The 13,488-nt window shown below is 37.1% G+C and overlaps 1 protein-coding gene across 3 annotated transcripts in view; it reads right to left on the reverse strand.

The window, feature by feature from the left end:
* The window catches only part of SPATA7 (spermatogenesis associated 7), a 35,740-nt gene extending 22,497 nt beyond the window's left edge, over window positions 1–13,243 (reverse strand). For 2 of the 3 annotated variants that reach the window (XM_060004086.1, XM_060004085.1), the window contains exons 1-4: window positions 13,101–13,243; window positions 8,648–8,722; window positions 6,666–6,761; window positions 3,172–3,219 (exon numbers count right to left, since the gene is read on the reverse strand). In XM_060004086.1, the coding sequence (XP_059860069.1) occupies window positions 3,172–3,219; window positions 6,666–6,761; window positions 8,648–8,722; window positions 13,101–13,119 (238 nt within the window). In that variant the 5' untranslated portion in view covers window positions 13,120–13,243. Of the gene's footprint in view, window positions 1–3,171; window positions 3,220–6,337; window positions 6,396–6,665; window positions 6,762–8,647; window positions 8,723–13,100 lie in introns of those variants that run through there. The other variant, XM_060004087.2, reaches the window with a different exon arrangement.
* Window positions 13,244–13,488: the final 245 nt, after the last annotated feature.

The following is a 13,488-nucleotide window of genomic DNA, read 5'->3' on the forward strand; positions in this document are numbered from 1 at the left end:
GCACTTATTACCATCTGATATAGTCTATATTTACTCATTTCTTTGCATTTGCTTATCGTTTGTCTCCTTCAACTGGAATGTAAGGTCTATAAAAGCAAACAGTAGGTGTCCAATAAATAATTGCTGAATTAGTCACTGAATAAACTCTAGTGTACTAAACAAAATATGCAAAATGCCTGATTATTTTAAATTGGTGAATTTGGATTTTAAATTGGTGAATTTGGTTCAGTAAGAGGATTAATACATACATTCAGGCTTGTTAATTACACAACCTGAATAAAAAAGAGATAATCTTGTCTTATACATCTATTGTTCAGGAATTTGTTCAGTATGAAAATTTAGCAAAACTTTCCCATTTAGAGCCTAGTTAAAGAAGATTATTTGATCTAATGTCAACTGGGTAAAACCACCTTAATTCAAATGATTCAGATTTTGAAAGCCTAAAAATATTGAACCAGTTTTCTGTGCTATAAAAAGTTACTAATATGATACAGAAGGAGAAATATACAGCAGAGAAATTAAAAATCTGGAAGGATCCTTAGAGATTATCTATCTTTCATTTTACAAAAGAGGAGGGAAAGACATAAAATGACTAGCCCATATAGCTTGTGTGCTATGGTGAAACTGGTCTTTAAAAATATATACTCAACACTGTACTCTTGCCTAAAATGCCTTTACCCTTCTTATAAAATTATTCGAATCCTAAGACTCATTCAAAGATATGAGAACCTACATGAAGGCTTGTTGCAAACATAAAGGTCACAGAAGAGAGAGAATACAAAGTGCCAAGCACAGGGCCTGATAAAGACACTATGCTCACTGGTGGCAACTGGCTCAGCTTAAGTCCCATCTGTTCCTATCTGTTCCACTACGAAAATGTACAATCAGAGATAGGTACGACCAATCCCGTTGTCTGTGATCTTTCCCAGATTGCGCATAAGGGGCATTCTCCTATCTATGCTCTCATTCATTTATCACTTAGCATGCACTACTTGAAGCTGTTATTTATTTTTTAATGCAGAAGTTCTCTCTCAAACTGTAAATAACAATTAAGTTCAAACAGCAGCTTAAGAAAATACTAAACTTAAAGTTTATAATATTTGATATTTATATAATTACAATAAGACAAGCACAGGCTGTGATATCCGTGCTCTTTGGCTATTTTAAAGTATGCATTTCTTGATTGGACTCAAAGGCCTCAAAAGGTCTTAAATGGTATCTTTCAGAACATTTTAAAATAGGAATTTCAAATTTTGTGGTCTGATTATTTCCTTAGTAAAGATTTCTAAAAATAGAAATATTTTTCTATGTACATACCATATGTATGTACATACAAAGGGGAGATATATCATGATTCTATAATAATATATGTCAATAGCTTTTCAGATACAAATAACTACCATGTTTATCAGTTAGCTATTAGGATACAAATAGTAGATAATATTTATCTGAAGAAAAGTGCCAGTTATGGTATTTTTAATGAATAATTCAGTAATTTAAAAAATTTATTTATTTTATTTATTTACTTTTGGCTGCGTTGGGTCTTCGTTGCTGCATGCATGCTTTCTCTAGTTGCGGTGAGCGGGGGCTACTCTTCATGGCGGTGTGCAGGTTTCTCACTGCAGTGACTTCTCTTGTTGCGGAGCATGGGATCTAGGCACGCAGGCTTCAGTAGTTGTGGCCTGTGGGCTCTAGAGCGCAGGCTCAGTAGTTGTGGTGCACAGGCTTAGTTGCTCGGTGGCATGTGGGATCCTCCCGGACCAGGGATCGAACCCGTGTCCTCTGCATTGGCAGGCGGATTCTCAACCACTGCGCCACCAGGGAAGTCCCTAATTCAGTAATCTTAACAAGCTGAGGGCAGTGAGAATCACAGAATTCTAGAACTTAAACCTTGCCAAGCTTTTCAGTACTATCCGAATTTTTATATACAGGAAAAATGAAACCCAGAGTAGTTAAATTACTTATCCAAAGCTACACAGTGATTTACTGGCAGAGCCTGGGCTCAACTGTAAGTTCTTATACTGAGAAATACAATACAAGCTTCTTTTATGGATGATTTTTAAAAGTTAGAAAATGTTTCCTCAAAATGCAGCATGTCAATACCCATTAGGAGGGTTACTATCAAAAAAAACAGAGAACAAGTGTTGGGGAGGACGTGGAGAAACTGGAACCCTCAAATTGGAAATTGGGAATATAAGATTAAAAGCAGATTTACCATATGGTCCAGAAATTCCATTTCTGGGTATATACACAGAAAAACTGAAAGCAAGGTCTCAAACAAATATTCGTACATCCATGTCTATAGAAGAATTATTCACAATTGCCAAAAGGTGGAAACAACCCAACTGTTCATTGACTTACGAACATATAAATAAAATATGGTAGTACATACAATGGAATATTAGTCAGCCTTAAAAATCAAGAAGATTTCTGACACATTACAACATGGATGAGCCTTAAGGACACTGTGCAAGTGAAATAAGTCAATCACAAAAAGAAAAACACTGGATAATTCCACTTAAATGAGTTACCTAGGGAACTAGGTAACATTGAGACAGAATATAGAACGATGGTTGCAGGGTGAATGGGGAGTTACTCTTTAATGGGTGTGAAGTTTCAGTTTTGCAAGATGAAAAGAATTCTGAAAATGGATAGTGGTTATAGTTGTACCACAATATGAATGTACTTAATGACACTGAATTGTAGACTTAAAAATGGTTAAGGTGGGGTCTTCCCTGGTGGCACAGTGGTTGAGAATCTGCCTGTCAATGCAGGGGACACAGGTTCGAGCTCTGGTCTGGCAAGATCCCACATGCCGTGGAGCTACTAAGCCCGTGCGCCACAACTACTGAGCCTGCGCTCTAGAGCCTGTGAGCCACAACTACTGAGCCCATGTGCCACAACTACTGAAGCCTGCGCACCTAGAGCCCATGCTCCACAACAAGAGAAGCCACCTTAATGAGAGGCCTGTGCACCACAACGAAGAGTAGCCCCCGCTCGCTGCAACTAAAACGAAAGCCCATGCACAGCAACAAAGACCTAATGCAGCCAAAAATGAATAAATTTATTAAAAAAATAAAGTTAAAAAAATGGTTAAGATGGTAAATTTTAGGTCATGTGTAGTTTACCATAATTTTTTTTTTTAAAGGCAATATGTTAAAAATTACTTACATTTGATGCTGGCACTCATGCTTAGTGGAACTGAGCAGTCTACTGCAGCTGAAAGAAAGATCAGTTGTTTAATATTATTCTTAATTTTTATAAATGACAATAAATATCAAATGCGAAAATCACAAAAAGTTCCAGAACTTGCACTTCCTTGTTTTGATTTTTATTCTACTTATAGAGATGAAAAATACCTTTGATAAAAAATATACTGGTTGGGATTAACAGCTCATTAGATACTGCAGAAGGAAATATTAGTGAACTTGAAAACACAGCAATATAAATATTCAAAATGAAACAGAGTAAAGACTGGAAAACAAATGTGCAGAGCATCACTGACTTAACCTACCTGTATCACTCACTTAACATACTTGTAACTGGAGTCCCAAAACAAGCTTGAGAAAATAAAAGAGCAGAATTGGAGCACCTACATTATCTAATTTCAAGACTTACTGTAATGCTATAGTGATGACAGCAGTGTGGTATTCTAATAGACAAACAGATCAACAGAACTGAAGAGTAAGTCCAGAAACAGACTCTTGCATATGGTCAATTGTCTTTTAAAAAGTGCCAAGGCAGTTCCATAAGGAAAGGACAATCTCTTCAACAGATCGTACTTCAATATTTAGATATCCATAGGCAAAAAAGTGATCCTTATATCATACCTTATAAAAAAACTAACCCAAAATGGATTATAAACTGAAATGTAGGAGCTAAAACTTATACTTCTAGAAGAAAACACACAAGAAAATCTTAATGACCTAAGATTAGGCAAAGATTTCTTAAACAGGATATGAAAAGCATAAACTATTAAAAATTTGAAAAGCTGGACTTGATTTCACATAGAACAAAATATTTTTCTTTAGATTTTTTAATCATTTAAAATATAAACTTCAGAAAACATGAACCAAAATTTAAAAACTTTAGCTCTTCTAATGATAAAATTAAAAAATAAAAGACACTGGTGAAAAACTGGTGGAATTCAAATAAGGTCTGTATTTAATAATATTGTGTCAATATTAATTTCCTGGTTTTAATAATTGTATTATAGCTTTGGAAGATTTTGACATCAGGAAAAGCTGGGTGAAGGGTTTCTTTGACATTCTGTACTATTTTTGCAACTTTTCTGTAAGCCTAAAGTTATTTCATAATAAAAACTTCAGAAAATGAAAAGACAAGTCACAGACTGGGAGAAAATATTTGCAAAATATGTATATGACATAGGACCCATATTCATATAAAGAGAACTCTCAAAACTTAATACTAAGAAGACAATCCATTTTTTAAAAATGGGCAAAAAATTTAAATAGATATTTCACCAAAGAAGATATACAGATGGCAAATAAGCATAAGAAAAGTTGCTCAATGAAAAGGGAACCCCTGTGCACTGCTGGTGGTACAATCACTATGGAAAACAGTATGAAGGTTCCTCAAAAAATTAAAAATAGAACTACTATATGATTCAGTAATTCCATTTCTGGGAATTTACCTGAAGGAAATAAAAACAGTAATTAAAAAGCTATATGCACTCCAATGTTCACCACAGCATTATCCACAACAGCCAAGATATGGGAGCAAGCTAAGTGACTATTGATAGATGAATGAATAAAGAAGATGTGGTGTACATATATGATGGAATATTACCCAGCCATAAAAAATGAAGTCTTGTCTTTTGCTATAACATGAATGGATCTAGAGGGTATTATGAGAAGTGAAATAAGTCAGACAAAAAAGACAAATACTGTATGATCTCACTTATATGTGGAATCCAAAAAACAAAACGAACAAACAAAATGAAAAGACTCAGATACAAAGAGTAAATGAGTGGTTGCCAGAAAGGAGGGAGCTGGGAATGGGGGGCAAAATAGGTGAAGGGGATTAAGAGGTACAAGCCTCCCTTTATACAATAAATAAGCCACGGATAAGTACTACATAGCATAAGGAATAGGGTCAATAATATTGCAATTAACTTTTTATGGGGACAGGTGGTTAGTAGACTTGGTGATCATTTCATAATGTATGCAAATGTCAAATCACTATGTAGTACACCTGAAACGTAATATTGTATGTCAACTATATTTCAATTAAAAAAAGGGAAAAAAAAGTTGCTCAACATCATTAGACATTAGGGAAATAGAAACTAAAACCCTATGAGATACCATTACATATCCACTAGGACTGCCAATAGGAAGCGTTGATGAGGATGTGGAAGTGATGGAAATGAAAAATGTCACTCTGGAAAACAGTCTGGCAGTTTCTTATAAAGTTAAACATACACTTTACCATATTACGCCACCATTCCACTCCTAGCAAATAAATTTATCCAAGTGAAATGGAAACATACATTCAAAGATTCTATGTGAATGTGTACAGCAGCTTTATTCCTAATTGCCAAAAGTGAGTCAATACAATCCAGATGTCCACCAACTGATGAAGTGATAAACTAATTGTGGTATATTCATTAAATGGAATACTGCTTAGCAATAACAAGGAAGAAATACTGAACATGGATTAGTTTCAAAAGTGGTAACTAATTGAGATAAGCCAGACCCAAAATGATACATATTGTATAATTCCATTTATATGAAATTCTAGAAGAGGCAAAACTATAGTGAGAGAAAGGAGATCAGTGGTTGCCAGGAACTGGAGGGAAGAGAGTGATTGCAAAGGACCAGGGAGAACCTTTTGGGACGATGAAAATGTTCTATACCAGGAGTCAGTGAACATTCTCCGTAAAGGAACAGAGAGCTAATTCTACAGGCTTTGCAGGGTGATATAGCCTCTGTCACAACTAGTCAACTCTGCCTTTTAGTGTAAAAGCCACCAGACGATGTGTAAAAGAATGAATGTGACTGTGTTTATTTATGGACGACAGAATTTCAATTTTATGTAACGTTCACATGTTACAAAATATTATTCTTCTGATTTTTTTCAACCATTTAAAAATATAAATAGCACTCTTAGTTCAGGAGCTGTACAAAAACAGGTGGCAGGATGACTTGGCCTGCAAGCTGTAGTTAGCCCATCCTTCTTTTATAGCATGACTGTAGTGGTGATCATAAAAATGTATATATTTTTCAAAAATTTCAACTGTACACTTAAAATTAGTTCATTTTATTATATTTAAGTTACACCTCAATAAAGCTGACAAAAAGAAAAAAATTGTAGTTACCATCTTCTCTGTGTAGCTTCTTCAAATTTGAAAACAGAAGAGAAGATCATAAACTTTTGTTATATTAAGATCAGCATCTAATCGCAAAAATATATTAGGAATAACAGGTAAAATGAAACAACATAGATATTACATTCAAATACAGTTAATAAAAATGGCATTTTGAATTTGCTAGGTATATAGAGTCTGTGGTTGGTATCTTACTACACCAAACACAAACCCATGGGTATATAATGTATTCATTTTTGCTACAGATTTACACTAATTAGAAGTGAAGCTGAGAAGGGTTTAAATTGGGTACAGAAAGTTAACATTTGCACGTTTTTACCTTTGGCTGAAAGGATTTTATTATAGTGAACAGCCATGTGATTCTTGACCAGTTGGAGGGTACTTAGTCTGAGAGAGGAGGAGTCAGTGCAAAAAGCTAAAAATTAAAACATATTTAATCGTTATATATTTAAAATATAAAAGTCATCATGAGATAAACAAGTTACTGATTATTAAGCTCCTTTTTATAAAATGTTCTGAAGTTTAACCATGGAGATACTGACATCATATCTGTGATGCTGAATATGTCCTAGCTGTCACCTTGCACTGATAACGAGCTATTCACTACTTTGCGTTCAAACCTTTCTAGGAATAAGTTTTACAAGCCTGAGAGTTTTGGGAAGAGACTGAGAAATATAATCTACCATTACATTTACAAAACTATTTCTTATCGACAGCTCTCAATCTCATAACTAAAAACGTTTAGCTGCTTGCCTGATGATAAAATAATGTTACCATTGTTAACACTTGAATACATGGAGTCTGGGAAATCAAACAAATCCCAAACTCCGAAACTCTAGGCAAAGATTCTATTCTGAGATGCAAACTTCTAATTTTACATCTGAAAACAAGACCTACAAATCTGTTTACTGCATTCTTTTTGAAGTATTAGGACTATCTTAAGACAAGTATAATTACAAAGAAATTGGATGACATTAAACTTCTTGACCTCCTCTAAACTGTTAAATCTTAGAATTAAGCATGTATATATTAGTTTAAATGTATAAAATGTAAATGTAGGCATAACTTTTTTAAATATTAAAAAGTTTTTGAGAATACATGCATGTGGTTAAAAATTATAGCTAAAATGGCACAGAGACATTGAAAAAGAAGTGAATTTCCTGCCCTGACCCCTAGGGCAGAATTTCCTTCCAAGGAAATTCTATGCATAATAAAAGTATATACAATAATGATAATCTTGACACTAATACTACAACTACTACTAAAAACATTTATTGAATAGGTACCATGCATATATTGCTCTAAGCTCTTTACCTGTAAAAACTCATTTAGTCATTATTATCACCATTTAATAGACGTGCAAACTGAGGCAGAGAGATGTGAGTAAGGTCTTCAAGGTCACACAGCTGATAAAGGATGCAGTTTAGATGTGAACCAAGGCAACCTCATACTTACAATCACTATTCCTATACCAGCTCTGCACATATATTCTTTAAAAAAAGTTAGTATACGACGTATTGTTCTTTATCCTGCTTTTCTATGTATGTATCTTTTAAAACTAGTTCAAAATTTTTATTTAAAAATTGATTTTCAAAGTTTATGATTCTGGCTCTATGTGTATATATGCTTTATTACAAAGAAATAAATGAAGTAACAGAAAATGATTCTTCTTTCACATTTGGAGGATCAGTATAAAGGATTTTTCATGTAAGTAAGGAAAGAAAGACTTTCAATTAGTATTTTGCCTAAAAACCCAGGCTAAAACATTTTAAGCTATAATTATAAAAATATAATTAATGTACATTAAAATTTACTTTAAAGGCTTTAAAATGTGAAAACATCTACAGAATACAGATTCCGCTTTCATAGAATCTAGAAGTCCAATTGGATAAAGAGGCCCAGTTGGATAAGTGTTTGCTCCTGATACAAAATGCATTTTTCAAGGGCTCTTTTCCTCTGCACAGCTTTTCCTTTTCAGTGCTGTGTCTTTAACAATCTGCTAATCACCATTTTAACACGGAAGGCATGCCTTCAGCCAGGGTAGTTGGCCAGCAAAGAGAAGAGCTGGGCTGGAGCTGCAGCAGGGAGCACAAGGTAGCAAGGTCCACATCCAGGGCGTGATGGGCTCCTAAATTCTCTAACCTCAAGAATTCCTATAATATGTAATTATAATTGATAATATGAAGTTCAAATATTGATTAAATGAAGTATTTTTTCATCATGTTACATAATTTACAAATAAAGGAAACACACGTGGTCAATCTTTTAACAATCTTTTACCATTTTAAGTACCTCACTTACCATTACTTTTGGTGCTCAAGTGTCCTTTAAATAGGCAGGGTGGACCATATCTGGGAAGGACAGAGGTTGCTCTGACTTTTAACAAAAAAACATGAATTAGGATAAATGAAACACAACTTTCACAAAGACACTACTGAACACATAAAAAATAATAAACTTATCTTTACCAAAATTGTTTAAAATTTTATTCAATCATATTACTAACCAGCAATGATATATCACACAAAAATTCGGCGGCCATAGATAAAAGGCTTTCTCTTTTAAGAAAATAAGTAATTTTCAAAACAGTTGTGCCTTGAGGCTTAAGTTTCACTGGATAAAATGATAAACACATTAATTATGTTATTTGATATATACTGACTTTATTCAGTAAATCACTGACCTACTGGCTTTTAAATGATTTTGAGACAGAACACAACTAGATTTTCAGTTGATACATATGATTAACTATTTCAGTTAATCATAGGCTGGTCTGTCCTTAAAAATAACTTTAAGTAATCCTCTCACAAAGTAATTTGGTAAATTATAAATTATACAGTATAATATTATTATATATAAGTATATAAAAATGTCAGAATCAGAACTTAATGATTAAAGGTGTCTTAAGGTTCATCTAGTCCAACCCACTTACCCTCTTGGTTGGATTCTATCTAAACATCTTATATTCATAAATTTATTTATTTATTCATTCATTCATTCATTTATTCATGGCTGTGTTGAGTCTTCATTGCTGCCCATGGGCTTTCTCTAGTTGCAGCGAGTGGGGGCTACTCTTTGTTGCAGTGCGTGGGCTTCTCACTGCGGTGGCTTCTCTTGTTGCGGAGAACGGACTCTAGGCACCCGGGCTTCAGTAGTTGTGGCATGTGGCCTCAGCAGTTGTGGCTCGTGGGCTCTAGAGCGCAGGCTAAGTAGTTGAAGCCCACGGGGTTAGCTGCTCTGCAGCATGTGGGATCTTCCCCAACCAGGGCTCGAACCCGTGTCCCCTGCAATGGCAGGTGGATTCTTAACCACTGAGCCACCAGGGAAGTCCCTAAACATCTTATATTTAAAAGCACCTCTAGTGATGGAAAACTCACTCTGTCCCCTAAAGTCAGTGTCTCATGTTTCAGACCAGATAGGCTGTCAGAAAATTATATATATACTTTATCACAAAATAACTTCTCTCCCGAAAAAGTGATTGTGTTTTGAGGGGTAACCTCCAAGATAGGAAGGCTGAGTTACAGAGTTTAATGGAATTTAACGTGCAAAATATAGTGTATCCCAAGACATGTTTTAAGTGGGTAAAATGGCCAGTCTGCTATCAGGTGAACTTTTATAAGCTATAAAGGTGTGGGGAAGACACAAAGTCTGGAAGAAATATGATGTTTGAAAATAGAAAAAGAGTTATCGAGATAGTAGAACTAAAGTCTAGGATCAGAGAACAAAGCCTGCCAGAACAGACTAAAACAAAAAACAATCTGAGATCAGAATACCCAAGAAGCTCCTTCTACATCATAGGCCAGAGAGCCAGAAGGAAAACTATTAACTTATTTAGGACAAGAGAAGCCAAGGTGATACCACTTGAGCTGGTAATGAAGACAGTCATGAAATTAGCATAGTTTTTGCCCAGAGAGAGAGACTAAACATAAAAAGAGCAAACTAACCAACAAACTCTCAAGCAAACCTTATTTCTCCAGAGGGAAAAAAGTGTTGACTTTTTGCCTGCCCAGAATCCAATGCCCCTTTATCTGGAAATAGGACCTCAACCTGCTTGGGGAACCACTCCTCCCCTCTCTTAGCCCAGCTGGTTCAAGTGGAGCCCACTGCTCAGAGGTGGGCATATCACCCCAAACTGGCCAGCAATGATGACTGAATCAGGAATGACTATGTGACCCAAGTCCAGCCAATGAGACATAATCATGGGACTTTTACTGGAACTCTTAGGAAATTCCTAGAACATAAATAAGTGTGGCACTACTGGTGGCCATCTTGCACAACACAATGGGAACCTGTCTGAGAACGAAGCCTACACAGAGGGAAGTGTAACCAAGACCAAATGAGATCCCTGGTAACATCGTCTGAGTATCGGGATCTAACCATGTTTGAAGCTCTACCCTCCCTAGCCTATTCGTACATGAACTCAAAAAGTCGTATTTTAGCTTAAGCCATCTTGAGTTGGGCTTCTTCACCTGTAGTCAAATGCTAACTTACTGAATACCGCTAACTGTGCCTGGCACTGTTCTAAGCACTTTGTAGAAACAAATTCACTTAATCCTTACAACAATCCTATGAGGGGTACTATCATTATCCCCACTTTATAGATGAAGCACAAAGAGGTACGCATGTAACTTCCCCAAGATTACACAACTACTATGTGACAGATTTCGGGTCTGAACCTAGGCAGTCTGGCTTCTGAGTCAACCATTACACTATCTTGATCAATATAAATTGCTTAGGGCTCAAACCATGCTCCAAGCTACTATATCAAGTGAAACAGGCTAAGAAGTATGTAGTTTATTCCCTGTATGCAGTTTATTCCCTCCAAATTCCTTTCTAATGTATGTGTGTTTCCCTTCAGTTCACAGAAAAAGCAGGTATATCCAGAGAAGTTAGAAAGCACAATGTCAGAATAAATGACAAAAGATAAATTATAACGTTCGATGTCTTAATATTTTGTGCTCTTGAAAGCATCAAAGGTAACCTCTTAATGAAATCAAAGAAATTTAGAAAGTGCAATACTTTCAGTTAAAATTAAGTATTTTAGCTCTGGCTAAAATTACTTATGGTTTCCTATTAATAATTATGGTATAGGAGAACTGACTACCCTAGATCTCTGTTGAATATTACATTTTGTTTAAAAACTCAAAATAAAAAACAACGTTTGATACTATATATTATATAATGTCCTAAAAATGAAGCTAATTAAATTGGGTAAGTTATAAAAATAGAAACCTTTTTACATTTTGACATGAGCCTGACTTTAAAAATAATTTAATTAATAAATACTGACACTAAGTCTTACTAAGTCTATTATATTCTAAATTTTACATATATCCTTTCCCATGCTCCCACTTCTACCATGGGATAGTTAAGTAAAACAATGGCTCTCGGATTTCACATTCATCACACCTGCGTTCAAAGCCTGTTGTGCCACTTAACTGTGACCTTGGCAAGTTACTTATGATCTTTTAGTTTCTTCACTGTAAAATGAGAATACCTATGTACAAGATGTTCTGTGGATTGAAAAACGTTAACTTGGGAATAGTTTCTGGTACACAGCAAGAGTAATGTTAGCCTATGTGGTAAAACTTCTGAAAACCATTAACAGCACTTTCGTTTGCTTTTTCTGGAACTTAGGTGGCAAGGTGTCAGAGTATACCGTTTGGTGATCAATGAATAGTTATCTCCTACATTTAGAACAGCACTTATTTTGATCAATGATTACATAATAGAGGTGCACTTGTATTCAAAGCAAGACTTGTTGCAAGGAACCATCCAGCAGCTTGGTTTAAAGGTACAGTTTAAAATAGATAAGAACACTGAATTGGGAGAAGAGGTCTGAAGACTGCCTTATCTGCCTCGCTCAGAAAGTGCGAAGATGCATATTATTTGGACTGGGCTGACTCCTAGAAATTTAAAGTTATATGGCTCAAATTGTTCCACAGTGATGTACATTTTAACCCAGAGTATTCAGTCAAGGGCAGGTATACATAGTGAGCATGGATTAGTCCTTTGCTCCTAAAACTGTAGCCAGCAATGCTGCATCATTTGGAAGCTTATTAGAAATGTAAAATCTCAGCCCCGCCCCCCCCCCCCCCGCATCAGACTTACTGAATCATAACCAGCATTTTAACAAGATTCCTAGGTGATTCCTATTCGCACTAAAGTTAGAGAATCCCTGGGTTACTCAATGGTGTTTTTTTTCGGGGGGGCGGGGACGGGGTTACTGTATGAAGGATTTTGTATTTACTGAGTACTTACAATGTGCCAGGAGCTTTGTATGTATTATCCGCATTTAATCCTCAAGATTAAATGGGTGTTTTTACCCATTTAATGTAAAAAAAAATCCATGGGTGTTTTTACCACCACCCATGGTTCGAGATGAGGAAACTGAGGCTCACCCCTCGGGAGTGCAGCGGGGCTTAATTTTGGGCCCAGGGAGGTCTGACTCCAAAGACCACATTTGGTTCCTCTGCCTCCGACCCCGAATTCAGGGGACAGGGCCTCCTGGAGTCAGGGCAACAAATTCTGAGCAAGAAGTGGATCTGTGAATCCCGCAAGCAGGGCTTCATCCCGGGCGAGAGGCCTGGGCAGCTCGGGGCAACACTCGGGTCAACACCGGCGACTAACCAGGGGTCGGGGAGCGCCCAGCGCGCGGCCTCGTCCCGCGCGGCCCGTTACCCGGACCCCAGACCCGAGGGTCGGAGAGCGGGTCGACGCGAGATGGCGGTCGCCCGCGACAGCTGCCCTTTACCTCTCCGGCTGCCATCCATGCTTAGATCCTCTTGCAGCCGCCGTGGGGACACGCTGGGTCCCCTTTGGTCCTTCCCGGGGCCGCGCCGGCCCCCGCAGCAGACGTTTGGCGAGAAAGAAGCCGCGGGCGGCGGCAGGAGCTGAAGACTGACGCAAAGCAGGTTGCTAAGTGCAGGCTCCAAAGCGCCGGGATTGTGACGTCACGGCGCAGGGACGTGCGCTCCCGCGGCCCCGCAGCCCCGCCCCCCGCCGCAGAGGACGCTAGGGTGGACGGACTGGGCGGGGAAAGAGCCCCAAGCGCCAGTCTGTTGCTCTGGATCTCTGCTAGTAGTCTACGGAGCGGCCGCCAGTCAGGAGTCGAGCCACCAGCGCCTGGCACGTCTCATCCC

Source organism: Delphinus delphis, chromosome 2 (assembly GCF_949987515.2).
Source record: "Delphinus delphis chromosome 2, mDelDel1.2, whole genome shotgun sequence".
NCBI lineage: Eukaryota > Metazoa > Chordata > Mammalia > Artiodactyla > Delphinidae > Delphinus > Delphinus delphis.